This window comes from Patagioenas fasciata, chromosome 3 (genome assembly GCF_037038585.1).
Source record: "Patagioenas fasciata isolate bPatFas1 chromosome 3, bPatFas1.hap1, whole genome shotgun sequence".
Lineage (NCBI taxonomy): Eukaryota > Metazoa > Chordata > Aves > Columbiformes > Columbidae > Patagioenas > Patagioenas fasciata.
In genome coordinates, this window is record NC_092522.1 from 47155377 (window position 1) to 47179789 (window position 24413).

At 37.5% G+C, this 24413-nt stretch overlaps 1 protein-coding gene across 5 annotated transcripts in view; it reads left to right on the forward strand.

The window, feature by feature from the left end:
- Positions 1-24413, forward strand: part of ARID4B (AT-rich interaction domain 4B) — a 92400-nt gene that overhangs the window by 66191 nt on the left and 1796 nt on the right. For 4 of the 5 annotated variants that reach the window (XM_065833768.2, XM_071806280.1, XM_065833769.2 and 1 more), the window contains exons 17-23: positions 5333-5581; positions 12012-12096; positions 12924-13116; positions 15514-16725; positions 18611-18721; positions 20723-20938; positions 23170-23316. In XM_065833768.2, coding sequence (XP_065689840.2) covers positions 5333-5581; positions 12012-12096; positions 12924-13116; positions 15514-16725; positions 18611-18721; positions 20723-20938; positions 23170-23316 — 2213 coding nt within the window. The remainder of the gene's footprint in view (positions 1-5332; positions 5582-12011; positions 12097-12923; positions 13117-15513; positions 16726-18610; positions 18722-20722; positions 20939-23169; positions 23317-24413) is intronic. The other variant, XM_065833771.2, reaches the window with a different exon arrangement.

A 24413-nucleotide genomic window follows, 5' to 3' on the forward strand; every position in this document is an offset into this window, starting at 1 on the left:
TAGGGATTTTCTGAAAGCAATTTACAAGGGGATTAGATAATAGTCAGATGTTCCATTTCATGTATGGGAGATAACAGATTGTTAGAGGCAATGTTGTTTTTTCAGTTCCTTCTCTGTTAAAATGACATGTCAAAGCTTTATGGTGGTGAATCTGAAGTGGTAACAGGAAGGTTAAAAGGTTTTGGAGTGAAGGAGATTTGAAATGAAAGACCTATCTTCTATCTTCTGGATTAGTGTTGAGAACTATATATTGAGATAGCTTTCTCAGTCTGATTTAGGTTTATATGGAATTTATTAGCTTAGGAGAAGGGAGAGAAATGTGCTGTGTTCATTTTACAGTTGGTGTGAACATCTGCTCTGAAATTTAGATTGTTGGTGTGCATGCAGAAAACCACATTTTTAAGAAGCACACTTAGGTAGTTTCATTTGTAGGAACATATTTCTATGCTCTTATTTGTAATGTGTATTCTATTTATGTATTGCAGCTGCCTTTCTATTGGAAAGGAAGTTTTTGTCATGTTTTCAGAAACAGTTTAATTGATTTTATTTTTTTGGTCTTAATATAGAGTGTGCACTGATACATACATATACGTAAGGTTTGCTTTTTGTACAGCAATAAGCTGCTAATGACACAATAATAAAGCACAGAGTGGCAGTGTAAATGTTCCAGTGCTCTGCATGCATCATATTGAATGAAAGGGAGACATCTTTGATGTGGAAAAAGTGGTTCTGTCATCACATTTTACATAGCTTACAGTCACTACGGAGGTTATTCCATGGTAGCTGTCACTGAGACTTATGTGCGTGGGTGAGCCCTTAAGCATTCATCAAATACTAGTTGTTTTTGAGCCGAGCGTGAACCAGTGCCAGAAAAATGAAAAGTGCTGTAGTCCTCAGCCAGACTTCTGAACCATCCATTATCCTTTTGAGGAGTGTTTCAAAATACTTGAAAAAAACTCGGCTGAATGATTAGAAGCAATAACAGGAGGTCCTCTCGTTTGTCTTCTCTGCAGCAGCACTGGTTATAGAATACGTGCTTCATGGTTGAAGTGTACTGTATTGCTCTCAGATGTGATTCAAATCAAGTTAGTGCCATTCCCCTTCCCTCAAAATGATGGACCATAATTGTGTATTTATTCAGATTTTCTGTGTGTGTAGACAGAAGTCCTTGGGAGCTTTTATTTGTAGGTTTTCTTTGCAACTTTGGAGGGAAGACAAACACTGGTGGATTTGGGGAGTTTTGTTATTTTGTTTAATGAAAGATGGTGTTCTAGCATCATGGTACAAATACAGGTCTTAATGCCCTCTCTGCCTTAAAACATAAGGGCATCTTAATACAGCTGTTATTGAAAAAGTCAGAGTATGAAGGAGACTTGACTTTTCCCAGCTCTGTATTGTGTGAAGTAGAGGTTAAATAATGCTCTAGGATGAAAAAAAAAAAGGAGGGAAACAAAAATAGAAGTTAATTGCTAAACTCCAGTGTAATTGACACTCCAAGTTTATTTCTGCTAGTGGTTCAATTAACTGTAATGACTTAATTGAACCAATAATTGAAGTAATCTTGCTTCCTCAAATTTTAGAATAACCCTTGAAAAAAATAATCTTGCATTTGCCCTCTTATCTGCTGTGTGTGCCAGCATGGTGTGCCAGGGGAAGTGTGTTGGAGTAGGGATAGGTTTGCTGTGAAACAGGGAATCCCAGGAGGCAAATCTAATGCTCCAAATCACACCCTGTCTCAAAGGTTTCACCCAGACTTCGTGACAACGCCGTGTTTAGTGCCAGAGATTGTGGCTTGAAAGGCATTTGCATGATACTGCAGTTCTTTTGGTGGTGTAATAATGTGTGGTATTTCATCTGTTAGCAATATCTGTTTGTTGATATACCTACCCTTACGGGCTTGTTGGTGTTAAATCTTTATATTGACTGAGAATTACCCGCCGTTTGTGTATTTCTGAACACTTGAAGTATTTTTAGCCTTTTAATGACTTCACAATGTCCTTTTGAGCTAATGATAAGCAGTATTTTTATGATCTAAATTTTTTGATGGTTTCACCTTATTAACAATTTTTTTTTTCATTTTAATTCATTAATTTCCTGCTTCTGAAGGTTTATGTTTCCATTCTGTGGGAAATGGGGTGAGGGTATTCTTTGTCTGCAGTTGTATTTGGAAGTGCTTTTGAGTCCTCCTGACAAGTTTTCTGGGGTACTTTGGTTTCTGGAACAGTTACACTTGAATTGCTGTGTCTCTTGCACAGTGTGCATGCACAGCTGCTGCTGCTTCTGGCTTGTTTCATCAGCTGCTGCTTGGGTTGTTCAAATCGTTGTAGCTTTGTGATAAAGATTACTTAGTACTGGTTTTAAGTTGGCAGTTACTGTCTTCTGCCAAGAGGCTTGGTGTGTGTTTGGTGTTCGGTATGTTATTTCCCTCCCCCCTCCCAAATGAGATTTTGACTAAACAGCATTAAAGGAAATCTGATGTTCTCATCCATGCATACATGGACAAATGAGGTTATGACTGTGCATCCTGAATGGCTACAATCACAGTTTTCTCTTACAAAGCTCTGTTTCACAGCAGTCATGGCTTCTCCTTCATCTGCTCTGCCAGGTTTGCACCTTTTATGGCCTTATAAAACAATATATTTTCTTCCTTGAAACCACTGGGATTTTTTTGTTGTTGTTGTTGTTCAAGGAGCTATATGAATACACTGTTTTTTCTGCTCCAATATAATGAATATTCTTTGCTTTTGTTTGGTTTCCTAAAATCTCCAGCTTATGATAGGTGACCAGATCGCTCCTTAGAACACCTTTTAATTGCAGCCGTCTCTGCTTCTGTTTTGCTTTTGCTTCCTGACATCCCCCCGCCGTGTACATCTACTTGACCATCCAAGTTACTCAGCTTCACAATGAGGGTTTCACACATCCACACTCAGGCTTCCAGAGGAGTTCGGGTATTGTCATGGAGTCTTTGTGGAAAACCTGTTGTTAGTAATGGGAAGTCACAAACTCATCTTGTTCTTGGAGCAGGGGTGGCTCTGTTCCTGATGCCATGTATTTTTTTAGATTTTGTATAATAACTGTTAAGCTGCAATTAGATAGTAGTTTTGATTTAGTGCAGCAGAGAGTCTAATTTAAAAGCATTTACATGACTGGTTGGTGCTTCTTTTTGTTAGCTGTGGAATTCTGTTCAGAAATTTTTCATCTGAGTCTTTGTGAACCTTTATTTGTGATTTCTTTGGGAAATGAATTTTGCCATATAATGGGTAGTGGAGATGAAGTGAGCTTTCAAAATTTGTTCATGTTGCATTTTTAACTCTCATGGTTTTAACTTCACTAGCAAAACAACACACTTAAAGTATATAATAAATTGAAAACCTTGGCCCTTTAGAACAAAACTCTGGTCCATGTCATTAATACCTAAACAGACGTATCTTCTTTTATTAGATTTAGTTAATACACCAACAGAGGGAATTTTTAGCATTTGTCTTGTGATGTATACACATACATGTATGTATTTATATATTTTTGTGTGTGTATAGATATGTGTGTGGCAACATTCATTTCTAAAGTAATTTCAATAAACCATTGTGGTTATGCTACAGTTGAATTTAGCTTATTTTTCTGAATTATCTTTTGCCAGCTAATTAGATAATAATACTGCAGTTTTACTTCTACAAAGAAGCATCTTAATAATTACAATGCTGTTTGATCCTTTCACAGAGAGAAAGTAGCTTGGTTTACCCGAGTATTTTTCTACTGAATATTTCATGGAAAGATTTAGGTTATTAATACAGACTTTTATGTTTGTGATATTAACTTAAATACTGGTGTGAATCAGACTTGGAGCAGCACCTCTCTTTTCTTACTCAGTCTGTAATACATTCAAGTATATCTGTTCCATATCTCAGATTTTTAAATTATTAGTGGTCTGTGATTATTGCGAATTCAGTAGGTGTCCCTAATCTGTTCTGCATTGGACAGAGTGTGGGATTAGAATGATGCAAGGGCCAATAAGATTGTTTTGTAAAGCTGTTGGAGATTCAAAGATATTTTTCTGCCGTTAAGTTTTGTAATGTAGTCTGCTCCTTTAAGGTGGTTGGTAGCTGCCCTTGACTGATGCTGGCAAGATTTGTGGGTTCTTAGTGCTTCTGAAAATTGGTCCAAATATCTAAAAATGTATTCAAAATTAGTTTACTTTGGAAAACAGTGAGCACTTGCTTGCTACTTGTTTAATAATTTACTGAAAGTTTGACTTACATTTTTAAGACTTTTAGCATAATTGGAAGGAGTGACAAGGTCATAAATTAGCACAGGTTGCTTGATTTGCTATATAATCTTGCATACTTTTTTTTTTACTAAAATCTGGTTTTGGTTGCAGTCACTTCAAGGTGTTGAGATAGAGATTATTTATTATAATAAAGCAAAGATCTTCTGCAGAACTAAGTTTCAGGAAGCACTTGTAAAACTTGTAGGTTGCAAAATGGAATTCAGGGAATGTTCTTTATATTTAGGAGGAAGAGTTTGAACTGAAAAAAACTATGTTTAAATATAGGATCTGCATGAAAGAATTCTATAAAGATGAATTTGAACAACTTCTGCTCATACAGATTTTGATGGATTATATTTTTGTTTTAGTCAAGTCGTTCTTGCACCTTACAGTCACTGGATTTTGTGTGTATTGCTGTATCCTATTTTGCTGATATTATTCGGCCATAGGGACAGGGAACTGCTGGAGAGGGTCCAGCGTAGGGCAACAAAGATGATTAAGGGAGTGGAGCATCTCCCTTATGAAGAAAGGCTGAGGGAGCTGGGGCTCTTTAGTTTGGAGAAGAGGAGACTGAGGGGTGACCTTATTAATGTTTATAAATATATAAAGGGTGAGTGCCATGAGGATGGAGTCAGGCTCTTCTCAGTGGCAAACAATGATAGGACAAGGGGCAATGGGATCAAGCTGGAACACAAGAGGTTCCACTTAAATTTGAGAAAGAACTTCTTCTCAGTGAGGGTAACAGAGCACTGGAACAGGCTGCCCAGGGAGGTTGTGGAGTCTCCTTCCCTGGAGACATTCAAAGCCCGCCTGGACACATTCCTGTGCGACCTCACCTAGGCGTTCCTGCTCCAGCAGGGGGATTGGACTAGATGATCTTTTGAGTTCCCTTCCAATCCCAAACATACTGTGATACTGTGATACTGTGATAGTGCAGTTTCACATATTTGGAGCCTGCTGTTTCTCAGTCTCTAATGCATCCACAATATTTATCAATATATGTGGTTTGGAACTGAAAAACTTATGAAGTATCTCATATTAACTCTACAATTTTTTAAACCTTTCAAGAGATGACACGAATAAGGAAGAAGATGAAGATGAAGAAGAAGCAGAGGAGGAAGAAGAGGAGGAGGAGGAAGAAGAAGACAACAATAACAATGAGGAAGAAGAGTTTGAATGCTATCCACCAGGCATGAAAGTCCAAGTGCGGTATGGAAGAGGGAAAAATCAAAAAATGTATGAAGCTAGTATTAAAGATTCTGACATCGAAGGTGGAGAAGTCCTTTACTTGGTGCACTACTGTGGATGGAACGTGAGGTAACTTGAGTTTTAGTTAGTGATTACTTCTTGAATTACTTCTAAAATACACTTGCGTATTTTAAAAACTAAATGAATAGACACCTGGAATGCTAAACTCTCAGTATTGGTGTTCTATGAAGGTCATTGTACTGTATGAAACTATTAGATTTTTAACACTATATAAATGCAGTATGTTAGTTACTTAGAAAATCATCTTAATATGACTTGATCAAAGAAGGCTTCTTTCATTCCCCACCTTATTTTTAGATTTCTCCATATAAGTGACAGCTCACTCTTCCACAAATTCCTCTGGCTCTCTTAAACCAGTTTTACCTCATACAATATTTGAGTAGTGCACTTAGCTAAGTCTGTATACCCACTCTTGTCAGCGAGCCAGAGAGTGCGCTAGCAGTATGGTACTTAAAAAGAAAAGTACAAGATTCTTAGTGTGCAGCAGATAATTGCATTTCATTCAGATCCAGTTTTTATCCCCTCCCACCCCTCCTGCCCCTGTGGCTGTCTCAAGCTTCCAAACAAGACTCTTCTTAGCCTAGTGGATTCTTTGCTTTTCTTAATGTATGCAGGAGTATACGCTTTTTATTGTCTTTATAGCATTAACAGAAGTAAGTTGAAGTATTAATATATTTTTTCCATTTCAGACCACTTTTTTTTTCATTTAAAACTTGAAGCAAGTTTGAAAACAGTGAACTACAACTTCTGAGTGGCTTTTAAGCCAATTACCAAGTCTCTGGTTTTTTTCCTCAGTTTCAACATACCTGTGCATTGTCCTCAGCTGTCATCTTTTAAAGTTTATTACTGTGTTTATAGATCTCTTTAAAAAAAAAGTCTGAGGCAAATCAGCTGTACTTCTTATTTATTTATTTTTCATCTTCTGGAAAATCTATGACCACCTCCTGTCATCTGGACTTTGATTGCCATCCTACCTCTGACCAAGAAGGTGCGACAAATCTCATTTATTCAGTGCTGGCAAGATCTGCTAGCAAAGGTCACAGTTACAGAAGCATGATACTTTTTTCTCTCTCTTGAATACACCCCTTTGCATCTAGGCCAGGTTACGTCCAGGATCACCTAAGCCACTGCTGAGGAGGAATGTCTCAATATTACCGGTTTTTATATCGATCTTTATTAGAAATTTGATCTACAAGAATATGATCTTTCATGCAAACTGTCTTCAGGCAACAATTGTAAGCATAGTGGGTTACGAAGTCAAGACACTAGGGGAGATGCAGCCTGCTCAAGGTGGTATTTGGAATGTGACTGGCATCTCCATCATTACTGGGGAGTACTTCCTTAGGATCATAAGTTGCTGGAATTTGCATCTACTTGCTGATGATTACTGTGTGCCATTCGAAGAGGTTTCTTGCTTTTAAACTTTCGTGTAAAAGTGGAAGTTACTTTCCTTTTTCAGTAAATATTAAACTGTATACCTGCTATGAGGTGACGTGATCAGGGTTTTATTTGAGCAGTACTGCTTAAAATATGAAGAAATAAGAAGTCAAAAATGAGCCTTCACCTTGGAGATCCCAGCACCCTGGTTCTTAAAGGAGAAATCAAGATTCTGTTTTTTGAAGTCTGCATATGAAACAAATACGTGGATTGATGGCAGAGGCATTATTCCTGTGACTAGGATATATTTGATACAAAAGCATTTTTAGTAAACTTGCACTCGTCTGAGAAGTGAGGGAAGTCTTTTGGACTTCCTTGCAGCAGGACTTGCATTTATATTCTTACCTGGTGTTTGCAAAGAACCCTCTGAAAGGGGATGGGAGAGTAGGATTCTTCACTGAGAAATATATCAGTGATTGAGATTTAGCTATGAGACTTCACGTGGACTCTGCAAAATGTGGCTAATTTTTAAAATTCAAGTAAAATTACTTAAATTTTTGGATTTGACAGTACGAGTGGATAAACCTGAGTGTAAGGCAGCATCTAAATGTTTTGGTATTTTTGTAATAAGGCAAGCCTTGTGTGATGTAATAACTTGATACGGCTTTTTGTCAGTCACAGCCTGAAAAAATAACTGTTTTACTTGGATTCCCTCTTCCCCTTATTCATCGTAGTTTACTTCTAGCCTTCAGCAGGGACAAGTACTGTAACATTAGGTCATGGGATGTACTGAGCTAGGATAGGATTTTCTAATCAGGATTTTTCTGTCATTCTCATACTCCTCAAAATTGACTTTCCTGTTTCCCCTCTTAGTTAGTATGCCATTTAATGGCCTGTTCTTTAAACCCATAAGTCTGAGCAGGAATCCTAAATAACTACTAATGCTTCTTATCACAAGGTAGCTTCAGTATCGGTTTGGGATTCAGAATAATTGTGTGTATGTGTGCGTGCACGCACACACTTTGGGGTACTTGGAATAGAATTTGGTGTACTTGGTATTCATCTTTGCTAATTTATTTTAAACGTTATGGAGCCAGTGACACTGATGACTGTGGAACTTTTTTGTTTTAAAATAGTAAGTAGAAAATAGAAAAATCAAATATAGTGTAACAGCATGTACAGCTACGCTACTTCACGCTAAAGGGTCCTGTTGTTAGCTCCTGAGATTTAGGTGATGCGTGTCTCTGGTAAAGGTAAGGAATTGTAATGTTCAGTGGAGCCTGACTTGTAGTGAAAGGGAATGGTAAAAATCTCTGCTCTGTTAGAGGGAACTGTTTATGTTACCACTTGTTAACCAGAAAAAGCTCATGAGAGAAACTGTATTTCTTCTAACAGGCCAGTGATGTCCTGAATTATGTATGCTTCATATGAAACTGAAACTTCCATGGGGCCCACAGTGCCAGTTCCTTCTGTAATAATTTTAATTTTCAGCTGCCAGTGCAAAGAAAAGTTCATTGTATAAGTGTTTGAGGTGAATTTCTTTCTGCAGTATGTTCCCAGTAATTGAAGACAGAGGGTGTGTATTCAGAAAGAGTTTAGGTTGTTTTTATTCTGTGTGTTACCTGGTACAATATCACAAGATGTTATTCTTGAATATTTCAAGTGTTTAAGACTTGTTATTTTCAACATTTCTTTCTTTAGAAATCTGGATATGAAAGTGCTAATTTCTGTCTTGGTTTGTTGACGCATTAACAATATACAAATTTTGTACTTAACAGTAAACCACTGAAATTAAAAGAACACGTGCAACCAAATTTCAGGTTCTTGAGAGTAGCATATGTCATAGAGGAGAGGTTTATTAAAAATAAATAAAATTAAAAATCAGAGTCCTCATCTAATATTCCAGTACTTGGTTATGAGACTAAGTCTCCTCCTTCCTTTTTTTGATCACAGCCAAAGAAAACATTTGACTCTTCCTTGTTAACAGATAGAGACAGTATACTGGAAATTCTCAGTGAATTTGCCAAGGCTTGCTAGTTCTTTGAGGTCACTTGTCTTTCTTAGAAGGTGGTACCTTTGCCAGTATATACCTACAGGCTGGAAAAGTACACTTTCTTCCTTGTTTCCCCTCTAGTAATTATGTGGAGGATTGACTGTGCTATATCTGAGAACATGTTATGGTTTATTTTAGCTTGCAGTTGGTACCTATGGATGTAACAGAATCGTTACATACTCTTGTGCGAAGTTCCAATAATTTTTTTTTGCTATATAATAATTCTTCCTTTTTTCCTTTCTTCCTGTACAAACCCACCTCTCTGGCAGGCTTTCATTTTAACAGTGAGGCAGAAAAGATTCTCTCCTTACTGGCTTATCTTTGTGTTCATTTTGATAAGGCAAAGGGAATGTTTCTTCTGAAGTAATTCAGTTACTTATTAAATCCCTCCTCTTGGTTCTCAAACCAGTCTGTGCAAACTCTTTTAGAAACACCTCCCCATCTCACCTCCTTCCTCTCTGCTCTCAGCTGCTCACTTTAGGGAGCTGAGGTAAGCAAGTGTGGAAGACGATGCTGTGGTAAAATGACCTAGGCCTTCTGGAAGCACGTATTTCTTGTAAGGAGAGCTGAAGAACTTCTTTCATAATGTTGTTTCGTTTTCTTTTGTGAACAAGTTGTCTAAAGCAAGATTAGGGATGAAGTAAGTTTTTGTGTTTTACTAAGGTACAGTTCTATAGACTCTAGTCTGAGTCAGACCCACTGTTCAGATGCAGCTTGACATCTGGTGCACTGTACCGCTTTCAGGGTGCTTTGTTGTGCAATAGAGTGTAATTTAGGGTCAGGTTGTCAGCTGTGGCTTGGGATGTAGCCCTTTTGCAGGAGCTGTTTCAGCTTGGGGTCCAGTTGTCACAGGTTTAGGCAAACCATATGCATCTGATGTGCGAGTAGTGAAAGGAGCTATGCATTGCAAAGGTGTGAAGTGTGTGCATCTGATTCCCTGCAGAACTCTATGACACTGGGCCTCCTTGCAGGGTCTGACTACTGTTCCTGTTACCATTGGGAGTAGAGCAGGATATGCTTTGACCAGGAGTTGTGACTGTCACACATAAATTTTCAATTTGTGCTACTTGTGATGAAGAGTTGTGACCACTGCTTCTAATAGTTAATATCCTGTAGTATCTATATATATCCTCTTAAGAGTCTGCACTTCTTTTTTCTGCTTCAGTATGGCCCAGTCTATCAGCTGTCACCCCAACAGGCACTACAGTTACCTTGAATCACGGACAGTTTGTGCAGTGCACAGACTTTGCATTGGGGGGAAGATACAGCAGCATGTTTGAGGCAGAAAGGACACTGTCAGAATAATTGCTTTTCACCACATATTTGTCCAGTCCTAGAGCTGCATTCCTGCATGCATTTAGACATAATGAAATACTCTTACATTTATGTGGGTTGTAAAGACTATTTGGCAGTCTACTTAGCAATATTCCTTGTGAAAAGCACGTATTTGACTCGAAGAAAGATTACTTCAAACAGGGTTTCCCACAGCCTCACAGAATATGGGATTTTTTCCATACCGTAAAGTACTCTGCAGAGTTGTATTTTAGTCTTGGAGAGAAATCTCAGCCCGTTTGCCTACATGTCATCTGGCAACAGGACAATTACAACTGTATCTGCAGCAATATAGGTAATCTTGGGATATTGTGGTCTGCATGGACTGCTGCTAGATTTCATTATTTTTATTGTCACATGGAGGCGGGGGGGGGGGGAACCCAACAACAACAAAATACATTGTTTCGGAAAACTATTTTTCAGAGACTACTGCTACTCCATTTTTTCACTGCATTATTAGATTATATTTAAGTTAATAAAATAGAGTATTTAGCTTCTGGTATCCCTTGTATAGATATTAACTTAGACTATACAGGAAAGCAAGTTGAAAATTTGCCTTTTTTTTCTCTAATTCTTTTTAATTTATGTGTCAGTATTGTAGATATAGTTGCGAGTAGTTGCAAAGAAGATGAATTGGGAGTGTATCAGCAGTCAGTGTATATATCAAAATGGTGGTCAAGTAAGCTCAGCTGGAAAGCCAGCATAACATGGTCATGAGTGCACTGGGCTGGGCTCCATCTTGTACTAGTTTTCTGGGGTGTGTGTGGTTTTTTGTTTTGTGAGTTGTGGGCATTTTTGTTGTTTCTGGATTTTTTGAGGGCTTTGTTAAGTTGGTTTCTTCCCCTCTGTTCTCATGTTTACACACGGGGATCAGAATTTGTGTGGCTGTACATTGGGGGGAAAGTTAATACATACTAATGTTTAACTGACCTGTTTCTTACTCAAATGGTTCGTGGAATTCAGTTGGAAATAAGACAGCAGGTTATGTTTATTGGGAGGAAAAAAAAAATTGTTTCAATTGATTCTTGAGGTTTTTCAGAAACACACAATGAAACTGGCAAGTACAGCACCATAGTTACAGTATATTCTTAGTTGGATTTGTATTTAACAGGTCCAGCCTTAGATAGTAAGGCACCTGTTTTTAATATCTTGGTGCTATTTAGTGTGTTTTTGTCTAGTATCATTCTGATAGAAAATGGAAACCTTTAACTGAAAATGAATTGAAACGTGTTAGTATTAAGTTAGTGACTCGTGAGTTTTAGTCACTCCAAATATCACTTTGCAGACACTCAGGCTCAAAAGAATTTATTTTTGTTAACTGGTCACATTTTATGTAGTTGTAAGAATTTATTTTATTTTTAAGGTTTTACAGTATATATACAAAGTATATCTCTTGGAGATCCATGCAGAATTATCATTCTGGTAGTTTGTTCTCCCTGTATATGTGGATTTCAAGCTGGTCAGTGCAGGTTGGAAAAATACCAGCTTTCACTCTTACCCATCAGCATTAAAAAACTTTGTCCAGTATGTCCCAGCATATGAAGAATTGAACCTTAGCTGAAACTTCACACATGCAAAAGTACACATATGGCTTGTTTATTCAAATTCCAGTTCAGTTTTTATGTGGCTAATAGTTTTGTTTTTCTTCCATTAATTTATCTTATGTCATGATTATCTGCTTAAAACAATAAACATGTACTTTTTTTTTTCTTTTAGATATGATGAGTGGATAAAGGCAGACAAGATAGTGAGGCCAGCTGATAAAAATGTACCAAAAATTAAGCATCGAAAGAAAATAAAGGTAGTTTCTGTTCCTTTTTCTCCCTTGCTCCCCCAACTTTGTTTTAATGTATCCTTAAGTACTTCCTCCTCCTTCCTCCCCCCACTTTCTAACCTTTTGGTTGACCTACAAATGCTTGACAGTAAAAGCGATTTCCTAGCCTTTTAAAAACTAAAACTTTTTTAATCAAATTTTTGGTGGTTTGATTGGTTTTCACTTCGGGGGTGGAGGGGTGAGGAAGCTTCTCTTCTTTCTTGTATTTTTAAATTAAATTTATGTATGCATTTATAAAAAACATACGCGAAGGATCCATTTTATCATTAGTAGGAGGAACCAGCTCTGGGGGGGTGAAATTTGGGAGCTCCCTCTGCTGCTTGTGGAAAGCAAACCTAGGTCTAGTCCACGTGTATGTGACTGTCATTTTATTTCATGGCATTTGTTTCAAAATACATTCTTTGAAAACTGGTATTTAGGTTATGATATATTCCTTTGGCAATGGGATGCAAGGAAAGTTTTCCCCCTGCCCACCCCTAGCACTGTGGTGCCTCTGAAACCCGAGGTTTGTTCTAGAGCTCCCTGCTCAGTGTGACACAGCGCAGGGTGTCCCAGCCCTGCAATTGCCGAGTCTGGCGTCCTGCAGTGCAGCTGCTCCTACAGCACTGACTGTGTTTGCTTTCCTGTTCGTTTTAGTGTGAAAAAGTTCCTGTCTTTGGTATAAACATCTTGGCATGGGTCATAGAAAGGTATTTGTCATCTTTTAAACAAAGAGGAAAGCATTGCTTAATTGTAATCTGCCTTAAGAGGTACGCTTGAATGAGAAGAGTTTTTAATGTTTTCTTTTCACACAGAATAAAACTGACAAAGAGAAGGAAGAAAAATATTCTCCTAAAAACTGTAAATTGCGACGTTTGTCAAAACCACCTTTTCACACCAGCACATCACCAGAGACTGGGTCCAAACTTGACAGCACCGAAGCCAAAAATACTGAACAAGCTCCAGTTAAATCAATAGAAATTACTTCTATCATTAATGGACTACAAGGTATTGTACTTAAACTTCTTCTACTTCTGTAAATGGCCTTTAAACAGTAGTAAATGACCATGTAGAACAACTGATGCAACTGTACACTTGAATCTGTCTGGCTAATTATAACATCATCTTCAGAAATAACCCTTGGACAAAAGCAATATTCACAGCATCTGAAAACAGGTATTGTGGATTCAGTGTATGTTAAGTCTTAAGAATTACATCCTTTATGTTGCCATCCTTTTTTTTGTTTCATACACAGCAAAGCGTTTTTGCTTCCTATATTATTTCTAAATTTTAAATTTTTCATTTACGTAACTTTTAGAGTCCATAGGTTTTTTTTGTCCTTCAAAATCGGAATTATTGAAGGGAGGTTTCTTATCAGCATGTCTGTTGTTCCTAACATTGTTTTCCTCTTCCCACACATTTACAGCAGCATTATCATAACTAGTTGCTTCTCTTCATCCTTGTTTTAGCATGTGCCTCCAGAAAAATAAAACATATATAGTATAGCTAGTTTGGGTAACCAGCATTTTTTGTGAAAGTTTTAGGAATTTAATAGTCTTTCAGACTAACTAGAGTTTGGATGACATTGAGCACTGGGTTCCAAATTTGTAGGTAGAATAACAGCCAACATAATCTATTAAGCTCCATTTCCTTAGGAAATGAGAAACAAAAAAAGCTATTAGTGCTGATGATAATGACACTATTATTAGTGCTATAATTAAGCTGTAATTAACTTTTGATTACAAAAGCACAATTTGACATACACGTGCTAATATTTTGGGAAGCTAAATGTTTTCCATATTACATAATTTCTAGAAATGCTTTTAATTGTATGCAATTCTTTTATCACTTAAGTCCAGATAGATTCATGCTGGGGATTCATTTTATTTCTGTTACTTGCACGTTTTTGGTTTTAAGTATGAAAGGCTCTAATGTTTTACTGTTTCTTTTTCCTCCAATTTCAGAGCTGCTTGCTCAAAACTTTTTACAGTTTTGTTGTTTTGTTTTGGTTTTTTTCCTAAACTGAAATGATTGACGCTGTTGTATTCAACCTTTGTCTGAAGGTCACAGCAAAGTAAATAGATTGAGAGAAAAACTTGATGGACCTGACTTTTTTTTTTTTTGCTGTTCATGTGGTGTTCTTTTATTTCAAAGAGCAAATTTTGATACCTCTTACATTATAATAGCAGTGTAGTTTTGCTTTTCTAAGGTATGAGAAAAGCAAGTGTTAGAAGACGGTTTTAAGTGACAGAATTCTAGGAACTGTAGACCAAAATGTTTACCGTAAATGTTTAATTAGAAAAAAGCAAACAACACCGGAAGAGTTGTATAAAAGTTGTTTTCAGATTGAGGCTTAGAGTAGAATTTAAGATCCTGCCTATCTTAAATAAACCAAGAAAAACACCTGAGGCAATGTCTCTCAAGGTATTTTGTCCTATACACCTCTTTCTCTGTTAGTTAGTATACCTCTCTCTTAAGTTAGTATTTCAGTAAACCTTTTTTTAAAAAGTGAATAAAATTTTGATCATTTCAGTAAATTTCGTTGACAGTGTTGCTTATCTTCTCTGTCACCGGTTACATTATAATCTTTAAAGAGGTGGTGAGTTTTAGTGAGGAATTGAGAATGAGAGATGGAAAGCAGGATAAGTTGTTAGACTAGCTATGCCAACAAAAACAGATGAGTTACAAATTAAAGAGTTACCCATACATTTGACCCAATTCTCATTGTTTCTCCTTATATCCATGTCTTCTCCCATTGAATGGACTTGTTGATTCCTTCCGCCTTATGATGTTCTTCTCAGTTTCTTTATTCCTGTCTCTGAATTTTGTTACTGTTGCCCTACATTCTTACTGTTCATACATTTCTCCAAGTGCCTTTCATTATTGCTTTCATTCCTTTTTGTAGGCTGATCATCAAGCTGGTTTGTTAGAGATTATCCAGTGTCTTTGTTCTGTCCTTTTACACTGTGGATTCTCCAGGGAAAATACTGTTTCTAATCTGGGTTTTGGGAAAAGGACAGACAATGTAGTATTTGTAACCCATGAGAAATATTTAGAGTTTTTATGTTAAGCACATCTTTCAGCTTCTCTTTTGGTTATATAGAAGTTTGTATTTTATGGATTGGTGCACACTCTGTTTTCTCTACCTCTTCAGAAATTCCTGGAGATGTGCTGTATAATACAGAATTTTCTTAGTTTTCTAATCTAGCCATTATGCCTTCTAACAGAACAGGAAATAAATTTTTGAAGTAGTCTTCAGGAAGTTCCATTTAGAATATATACTGCTAGAGATCCCTGTAGCATTTGTTTGTATCTGTACTGTTTTCTTTAGTTGTTTTTTGAGAATTCTTTATAACCAAAATCAAGACAAACTTTTTTTTTCTTTTGTAATTTATTTTTAATTAGCTTCTGAAAGTTCTGATGATAGCGAGCAGGAAGATGACCAAAGTGCCCTGAATGTACATGCTGATGGCAAAGAGGAGTCTCAACATGAATCTGTAAGCCAAGATAAAAACGACCTCTGTTTAAAAGAACAACAGAGCAGTTCATCGCTCCCAGATGAAACTAAAGCTCTGACAGATGTAGTAGTGCCCAAGTCGGGATCCAAGTCTCCTGAAAGATTGCGAAAAGAGATGGAAGAGTTATCTGAAGATACTGACTCCGAAGGAGAAGATGAAGCCACAAAGAAGAGAAAGGATGTAAAAAAGGAAGTAGTGGATAAAACAGCAAAACCACAGGTGAAACGTGGTAAACGAAGATACTGTGTTGCAGATGAATCTTTAAAGACCGTGTCACCTAATAGAAAGGATGAGAAGTCAAAAAACAAAGACTCCCTTAGTTTAGAAAACAGCAGTAACAGCTCCTCAGATGAAGATGAGGAAGACAAATCTAAACTGAAAATCACTCCAACTAAAAAGTACAATGGACTAGAAGAGAAAAGGAAGTCCTTACGGACAAGTACTTTCTACTCAGGATTTTCTGAAGTAGGAGAGAAAAGAATAAAGCTTCTAAATAATTCTGATGAAAGACTTCAGAACACCAGAGCGAAGGATCGAAAAGATGTCTGGTCAAGTATTCAGGGACAATGGCCGAAGAAAACGCTGAAGGAACTGTTTTCAGACTCTGACACTGAAGCTGCTGCCTCCCCTCCACATGCTGCTCCTGATGATGCTGCAGCAGAGGAGCAGCTTCAGACTCTTGCAGAAGAAGACATTTCTTTGCCTGGCTCTGAACTTGAGAAATCTTTGCCGGCTAGCATGGACGTTAAACCTGTTGAGGAGAAACTGACTGATGTGGGTGAAAAGAAAGTTGAATTTCCAAGCAGTGGCAGTAATTCAGTGCTAAATACTCCTCCTACAACTCCTGAATCGCCTTCATCTGTAACTGTAACTGAGTCCAGTAGACATCAATCCAGTGTAACTGTCTCTGAGACGCTGCCCCCAAATCAAGAAGAAATACGAAGCATTAAAAGTGAAACAGACAGCACAATAGAGGTGGACAGTGTTGCAGGGGAGCTGCAAGACCTCCAGTCTGAGGGAAATATTTCTCCGACAGGTTTTGATGCCAGCGTCAGCTCCAGTAGTAGTAATCAACCAGAGCCAGAGCATACTGAAAAAGGTAAAGGAAAGGGTAAACAGAGCTGTCTTCAACCTAGCCAGCTCTCATTTTAGCATTGCTGATATATTTTCATTCTGTTATGGTTACACTGCTGGAAAGTTAGTTGTTGGAGGTAGCAGTAGCCTTCTGTCTACTTAAGTTGTGTGCAGATGGCATAATCATCTAGTGAATAAGAGATAATCTGCCAGGAAGTTTCTTAGCCTTTCATTAAGAATTTTGATGGTTTCAATGAGGAATAAAATATGTAAGAATAAAGTTTATACTGGACTTGGCAAGAAAAGCCCAGAGCAAACTGTAATATTGTATAAGAAGTAGCAAGATGGATACATTTTGAGTTCCTTTCTTAGAAGATACTGTTCCATACATAAAATTTTGCTTCTCTCTAAGCTGTTTATTGGGGAAAGAAAATGCCAAGTATCGCATGCATAGGCAACCATTTCAAACTTGCATCGTATGAAATTAATAAAAAAAATACAAATCAAGCTCATAAGAAACTTTGACCTTATTTTAACTATATTTCAGTTTCAGATGTGATTTTGCAAATTGAAGTTCCTATCCTGAGACCACTAGAGAACAGGGGATAATAAACACTGAGCACTTGCGCATGTAATGTCATTGTACTGCTGTCTGCTATTTAAGTGTTCACAAGGCTGGATCCAGAAGCTTTTTAGTGAAAGTCATTGGCCCTTTTACAGTTCCATCAAAAGTACAGCTACTTTCACTGTGTTGAAGTGCCTAAAAAAATTTAATATGAGGGAAAAAACTAAAAAAAAAAAAAAAAAACCCAAACCTGTCTGAATATAATCCTGAGATGATGGAAGTGGTTTCTTTATCTCACCAGATTTCAGTTAATAATTAACTGGATTTTCTCAAAATTACTTTAAGATGTGTTATCATCATCATTCTGTTTGAATTGTTCTTTTGAAAGACGGTGACAAAATGTGTTTCCTTGAACAAAGGAGAGCATTTGGAAGAGGTAAATAGGTAGCCCTCAGTAAATACGTCTGTATTGCTTTGCTAATTACAGATGTGTAGGTTTAGAACTTAATTTGTTTGCTTTTTTATATAAAAAGAAATAATTGCCACATGAAAAAAGTTTTACACTGTTGCACGATGTTACTTTTACATGCATTAGACTTTAACTTCCTTTCTTATTCTGTCAGCTTACTGCCCATTTTAGAAAATGGAGTATCTTAATTTAAGTGGTTTTGTTACAGGAGTAATTTTTAATCTGTGACTCAGGTGGTTCTGGAACAAAGTTTGAACAGCTCCTAAAATTTGCTCCTTTAACAGGTGTACTGAAATTCTTATCTCTTATTTTTCTACTTTCTCCCACTGTAGTAACAAATACCAGTAGACTTTTTTCCCTTTGTTTTTTTGCTTGCCTTCTTTTTTTTTGTTGCCATGTTTTTTAACATTCTCTAAGATTTTTTTTAGTGAATACTTTCAATTAATGTATTTACTGATCACAAATGATTGTTTCATTTTTTTTTCTCACAGCTTCCAAGTGCAATAGGCTTTTTCAAACATTTTTCAGTTCCAATAGTTCTGAATAAGTTTTTCAAATAAATGTATTCTTAGTTCATTTACAGTATTAAAAAAAAATCCATGTGGTTTGAGAGAAATTCCAGTGATGCCTATGGCAAGGTTACTTGCAATTATCTGACATGTTCCCTCTAACCATCAAATTGTGTGTGCCATCCATCCTCCTTCACCTCCTGTTGTCAATATAAGTAGAAAGCTGAGCAATTTAAGGATAGGCAGGGACATTCACATTGTTGTCTACAAACTTAAGCTCTGAAGTGGTTTTTTGGACACTTTGAGAAAAACACACAGAAGTGCGAGTACTTATTTAACTTCTTATTTTTTTTTTTCCCAATCACAGTCTGTACAGGCCAAAAAAGACTTAAGGATGCTCAGGGAGGAGGCAGCTCCTCAAAAAAGCAGAAAAGAAGCCACAAAACATCTGTGAACAGCAAAAAGAAGAGCAAAACTAGTAAGTACAGCTGCTCTGTGTAAAATTAAATGCATTACAAGTATGGTGTCATTTGTTTGAATGATTGTAGGAGATTAAATCTGGAAATAAAAAATGTATTTGGACAAAATGTTCTCATTAGGGAATTCTTAATACTGCTTAAATGAAGGAACTACTCTTGCTGCATGCCAAAGTGTTTTTAAATGTCTTGTGTTCTTTCTGTGCCTATTTCTTAGAGGTCTTTAATATCGTGTAATTCAGGAAGACCAAGAAGAGCGAATATGTCGCAGCTGGTAGGATTGGGACAGGAATCTCTGTGGCATGATAGCTGCATGTTTTAGACGGGAGCTGGATGAAATTACACTTTGTATTTTCTGCAGTATGAGTTTTTAGAGGTTAATATCTCTTCCAGTAGCAAATATGAGAATAATTCCAGAAAAATATAGGATCTATTTTCTTCCTATATCATCCATTGAATCTTTAGTAAATAATGCAGCTTTTGCAGCTTTTTTGTATTTGTAGAAGCTAATTGAAATAAAGACCACAGTACTGGGGAAAAGAAGCTTAATAAAAGCAGAGCTGTATTAGAGAGACATATGAACACGTGTTGGGGAGGCAGCAGGTTCAATTACTGCCTCATCACATGGTTAATAAAAAATACCAGGGAACAGTCAGCTGGAGAGTGAAGCGAGGAGGGCAGCTAAAAAAAACGCAGTTAAAGCGAGGTTAGAAAGCATATGCCATCCCGTTTTTCCTCTCTCTTCCCTCAGCCCCCTCCTTTCTCTAACAGCTTTTAGTAAAAGTCTGTACTTTATGGTATTTGCTTTCACCCCACTGATCCTTCATCTTCATTGATCTCCTCTTCACATGTTCGCATCATTTTTCATTCCATTTCACTAATCTCCTCCTTCAGTAATCCTTATTCCTTCTCTCGCCCCAGGAATTAAAGTAACAAAACAAACTGAATTTACAGAACTAATACAAGGTTTTTAGTCTCGCAATTGTTCCTTTGATGTGGTGAATTTATCTCTTTTTCTCAACCAGTGTCGTCTTTGGGATCCAAACAATTTAAAGATAGAATTGTTTCTTGTACTGTGTACAGTCTTTGGTGTGTATACACTCAGTTTTTATTATCAGGCACGGCTGTATATAATAAGGGCAATAAATAGATAAAAAGTGGAGTCAGTTGTGAGCAAAAAATCAGGTATGCCAGTTAAAACTGTGTTTGTAGCATCTTCAACTCTTGCTGCTGGATTAAGCCAGCAGACAACGGCAGCTCTGCAGCCAGCTGAGTTCTTACCATGTATATCTTGGTGTTCGAATTCTTCAGCGTACTTCACCAGATCATAAAGACCAGAACAAAGAGACTTTTCAGGGTTCATTTTGTCAACACCTAGAGCAGGTAAAACTGAGGCATAACTTTCTCTTGATAAATATGAATTGAAGATGTTTTTAAAAACAACTCTGATTATGGAGATTCTGCGGCTGCCCTAGGCATTTTATTCCACAGTGTCACTGGACATCTGTTGAATTATAATCTCTTGCCCCTCCTTCCACCCCAGTTATATTTGTAATGCTAAACAAACTTCATCCTTTTAATAATTTCTCATAAATCATGTCTTTTAGACATTATTTTGTTATTGTTTTATTAGAAATCTGCATTCAGCCTGTTTCTATTGTTAGTTATTTCAATGTGAGGTGAAGTTCTTCTGTTTTAGGTCCACCAAAGATGTTTTTCTGCACAGCAGTTAACTGAATGGTGTTTCCAATGCAAGGTGCCCCTTTCATAGCATGCCAGAATTAGAGGAACCCCAATACACACCTGTTTTGTGGTCATGTATTTTGACACTAGTGATGCAAAGAGCTGTGTGCCAAGCTTTTACAGTGGCATGCGTTATATCATTTTAGAGTAGGAGGATTCTGGTTAAATAAACTTCTGTTATATGAAAATTAGCATGGGGTAGATTCTGGCTTTAGTTTGGTTGCTTTCTTTTATAACAATATATCTTCTTGTGTCCTCAGCAAACAGCAGTGATAGTGAAGAACTATCTGCTGGTGAAACTGTGTCTAAGCCTCAGTCAGCAAAATCAGTTTCTACTGGCATGAAATCTCACCAAACCAAAGCACCCACAAGAACACAATCTCCAGGAAAATGTGGGAAAAATGGAGAGAAGGAGTCTGATCTCAAAGAACAGAATAATCGTTTGCCCAAAGTTTACAAATGGAGTTTTCAAATGTGTAAGTATTTTTTTCAAAATATGCCTACTGTAGTCTTGCAGTATGGTATGAGAAAGTTTTTTGAATTTTGTGTCTTTTCAGGATTTTTCCCTAAAGTTACTCCATCCTCAGTTTGCTTAATTTTGTGATAAATCATTATTTAAGAATTTTTTTTCTTTTTCAGTTTCAGTGCAGGAAACTGCCTATATTGCACTCTTACAATACTGTTTCTAGATACGACTCCTCCACTGACTTGTGTTCTTGCCATCCTGTGGAGACCTGTCATTCTGGCATGGATGTTATCCATTGTGTGTGCTGCTTGTGTTGATGTTTTCTTGCTGTTTTACTCCTTATTCTCTAGTTCTTGTTCAGACACTTACATGATTGATTTGTAACTTTCCTTCCATTTTGCCTTCGTAAACCATGACACGTTCACTATTTCTAGTAGTAAGAACTCCTGGTGTGTTTGTGTCAGGCAGCTACAGGCAGAAGTGTAGATACCAGTTAGTAGTGTTGAAAGGATCATGCATTTGCCTATCTGAAAAACAGTCCAGTAGCTTATTAGTGCCTTCTATTAATGTAACTTCTTAATTACCTCTGTGTGTGTGCTATTGCAGTGTTATTTGCAGTCAGGAGAAAAGAGAAGATATTAGGTGATTGAAGCCTTCTTCCTCAATAGAACAATGAGAAAATAATTATTTAAAACAAAAAACTCACTATTTTTAGCCCTCTCTCTTACAGCATCTGTGTGTTTAATTGCCTGGTCAGCAATAAATTGTTGTCCTTGGTCTTGACTGTGGAGGAATAGTATTGCATGAGTTGCTTTCTCTTTGTTTTTAAAGGTCAAATTGAAACTGCATTGTGGTACTGATTTAAATTACTTCTTAAAGTGATCCGTAGTATCTCATTCAGTATTCACAGATCACCTTAGTATATGTCAAGTTTCTGAAGTTCTCAGAGCGTTATACTCTGTGCTTTTCTGCACTCTCCCGGGCTGTGTGAAGGCTGCTGTTCTCACGTAAAGTGGGAGCAGGAAAGAGCTGGCACAGCATACGGTGTAGACACATCTGCTGAATTTTTTGCCAGTGGCATTCTTTCATCCAGGGAATTCTCCACTTAGACACCTGTTTCTGTGGTGAGAGAATCTGACCCTGCATGCTTTTCTTCAGCCCTGAATCTCAGTGTTACTTTACAATAGAAGTACTTTTCTCATAGTCCTTCTTCACAGTCAAGTTACATTATTTTTCTCTTTATGACCATGTAATGTGTCTTTATTGACACTTACTGGCCTGCTGAGATTAATTGGGCAAGTTTCCTGTGCAACACATTTAGAACTTTTGCTCCTTCCTTCCTTTCTACCATGGCTACATTGCACATGCTGTATTGGCTTGGCGGAAGTTGGACTTTGGAGTGCTGTTTAACACATTTCCTGCTGTTGCAGGAGTCTAAGCCACTTACGATGTCTCAGAGTTTTCCTCATCCTCCCATAGTCTCATACAGTTGTGGTGTTTGGTCCTTTGGTGCTATAGCTTCACTATAGGTTGCTGAAATGCATTCAGCAGCACACAGTAGTTTAAATGATTGTTACATGTCTTTGAATGGAGTGTGTCCAGTGTGGCTGACCTGTGGCTGAAAGGGACTGAACCCAAGTAGTTCCTTCTGCCTGTGCCCCCCACATCTGTGTGCCATGTGGTGGGGAGCTCCCAGCTGGAAACAGCTGGAGGAGCAGCTTCTGTGCTGGCTGTGTCTGTCGACATCCCTGTGTGAGATGCCATGGAGAAGGTCCTGTGCAGCTATACCTTATGGCTTATATGCCATGGACTCCATCAGAAGCACCCCACAGCTCTTCAGATCCCTGTTGTCCTGGTTGTTAGAAAACAAGCAGGTTGCAAGCTGGCCAAGACTGACCTTCCTGGTGTATTAGGCCAAACTGAGCCCTAGCAAGGACTCAAAGCAACAGGCTCAAAGCTAGTTCTGACCCCTGTGTTTTCACCAGTTGTCTTAATTTTTGTTTTTCTTTCCTATGGGGACAGGAATGTGTGCGTTTTCTCTCTCTCACTTTCTTAAAAAGAAAAAAAAGTGTATCTATGATGGTATCTTTCAAAAATAACTGTGACAATAAACAGCAGCTTTGCTGTCTGCTACCTCGAAGCACATCACTAAGATTTGAATACTTCCCACTTCAATGGAATTTGGAAGTTTTTGGTAACGCAGCAATACAATAATTAACAGAGGTTTTTTTTAATTTGCAGCTGACTTGGAAAATTTGACGAGCGCTGAGCGCATAACAGTTCTCCAAGAAAAACTGCAGGAAATCAGGAAACATTACCTGTCCTTGAAATCTGAGGTAGCTTCCATTGACCGAAGAAGAAAACGCTTAAAGAAAAAAGAGCGGGAAAGTAAGTGCTGGAAGTTAAATTCTACTCTTAGAGGGCTAAATTGCATGTCTTGTTCTTAAGGTGTGAGCAAGAATTGGATAATTTTTAGGGAGATGTGTGCCATTAGGAGTGTGGGGATTTTTTGTTTGTGGTGTTGTGTTGTTTTTTTTGTTTTGGTGGGTTTTTTGGTTTTGTTTTGGTTTGGTTTTTTTTGTTTTGTTTTGGTTTTTGTTTGGTTTTTGTTTTGTTTTGGTTTTTTAGTCTGTAAAGACTGTATGCAGTTATTTTATGGTCTTTAGCAGCTATGGTTCAGCTATCCAGTGACTATGTAACAGGAATATATAAAAAAGACATGAAATCTATTCTGTTTAGGCAAAGCTACTTTATACAGAAAAAAATACACAGAAAAATAAGCTTTTCCAACCAGTGAACAAAAAATAACTTTCTAACAGTTACACAACAATTCACTGTAGTTTTGCTTGTGTGTCTAGTTAGTGCTTTCCCTTAGGAAAAGTGATTTATTTTATGAGTTTAATGGACATCATCAGTTAAATCTGATTTCCCTGAAGCTGTTTTACCTGTTGCTGTAGGGAATGTTCTAATGTGCAGCATTAAAAAGATTATTTTCTCCATGCCTTGTTTACGTGCACATTCAAGAGCCCACTGAGTATAAGAAGAAAGACTGAAATGCCACGTGTAGTAAGATTTTTATGGCTGCAACCATGACATGGGATCTGCAGTTGCTTCTTGGTTGCTGGCGCAGGGCGCGTGTGCAGATTCGGTGCTGGGACAAGGCCCTACCCATGGTGATCCGCACAGGAAAGAAAGGGAACAGTTGACTCTGCTGGTTGGTCAGGAGTGAGCTCTGGTGTCCTCTGACTGGACCCTTGGTCCAGGTGGCGAGTGAACCAGGGCTGCAAGGAACAATGCCCTGCTGCCCGGCACACAGCTGAAGCTGTCTGCCGGAGTATTTCCTACAAAACAAGGGAATGGAGGCTTTTCTCTTTTTAATTATTAGGCATTGGTTGCTGGAGTCAGTGTATACCAATGCTTGCTGTTGAATGGGACATTTTTATTGCTTAATTTGTAAACTTTTATAACCTGTTTTCCTCTTCCTG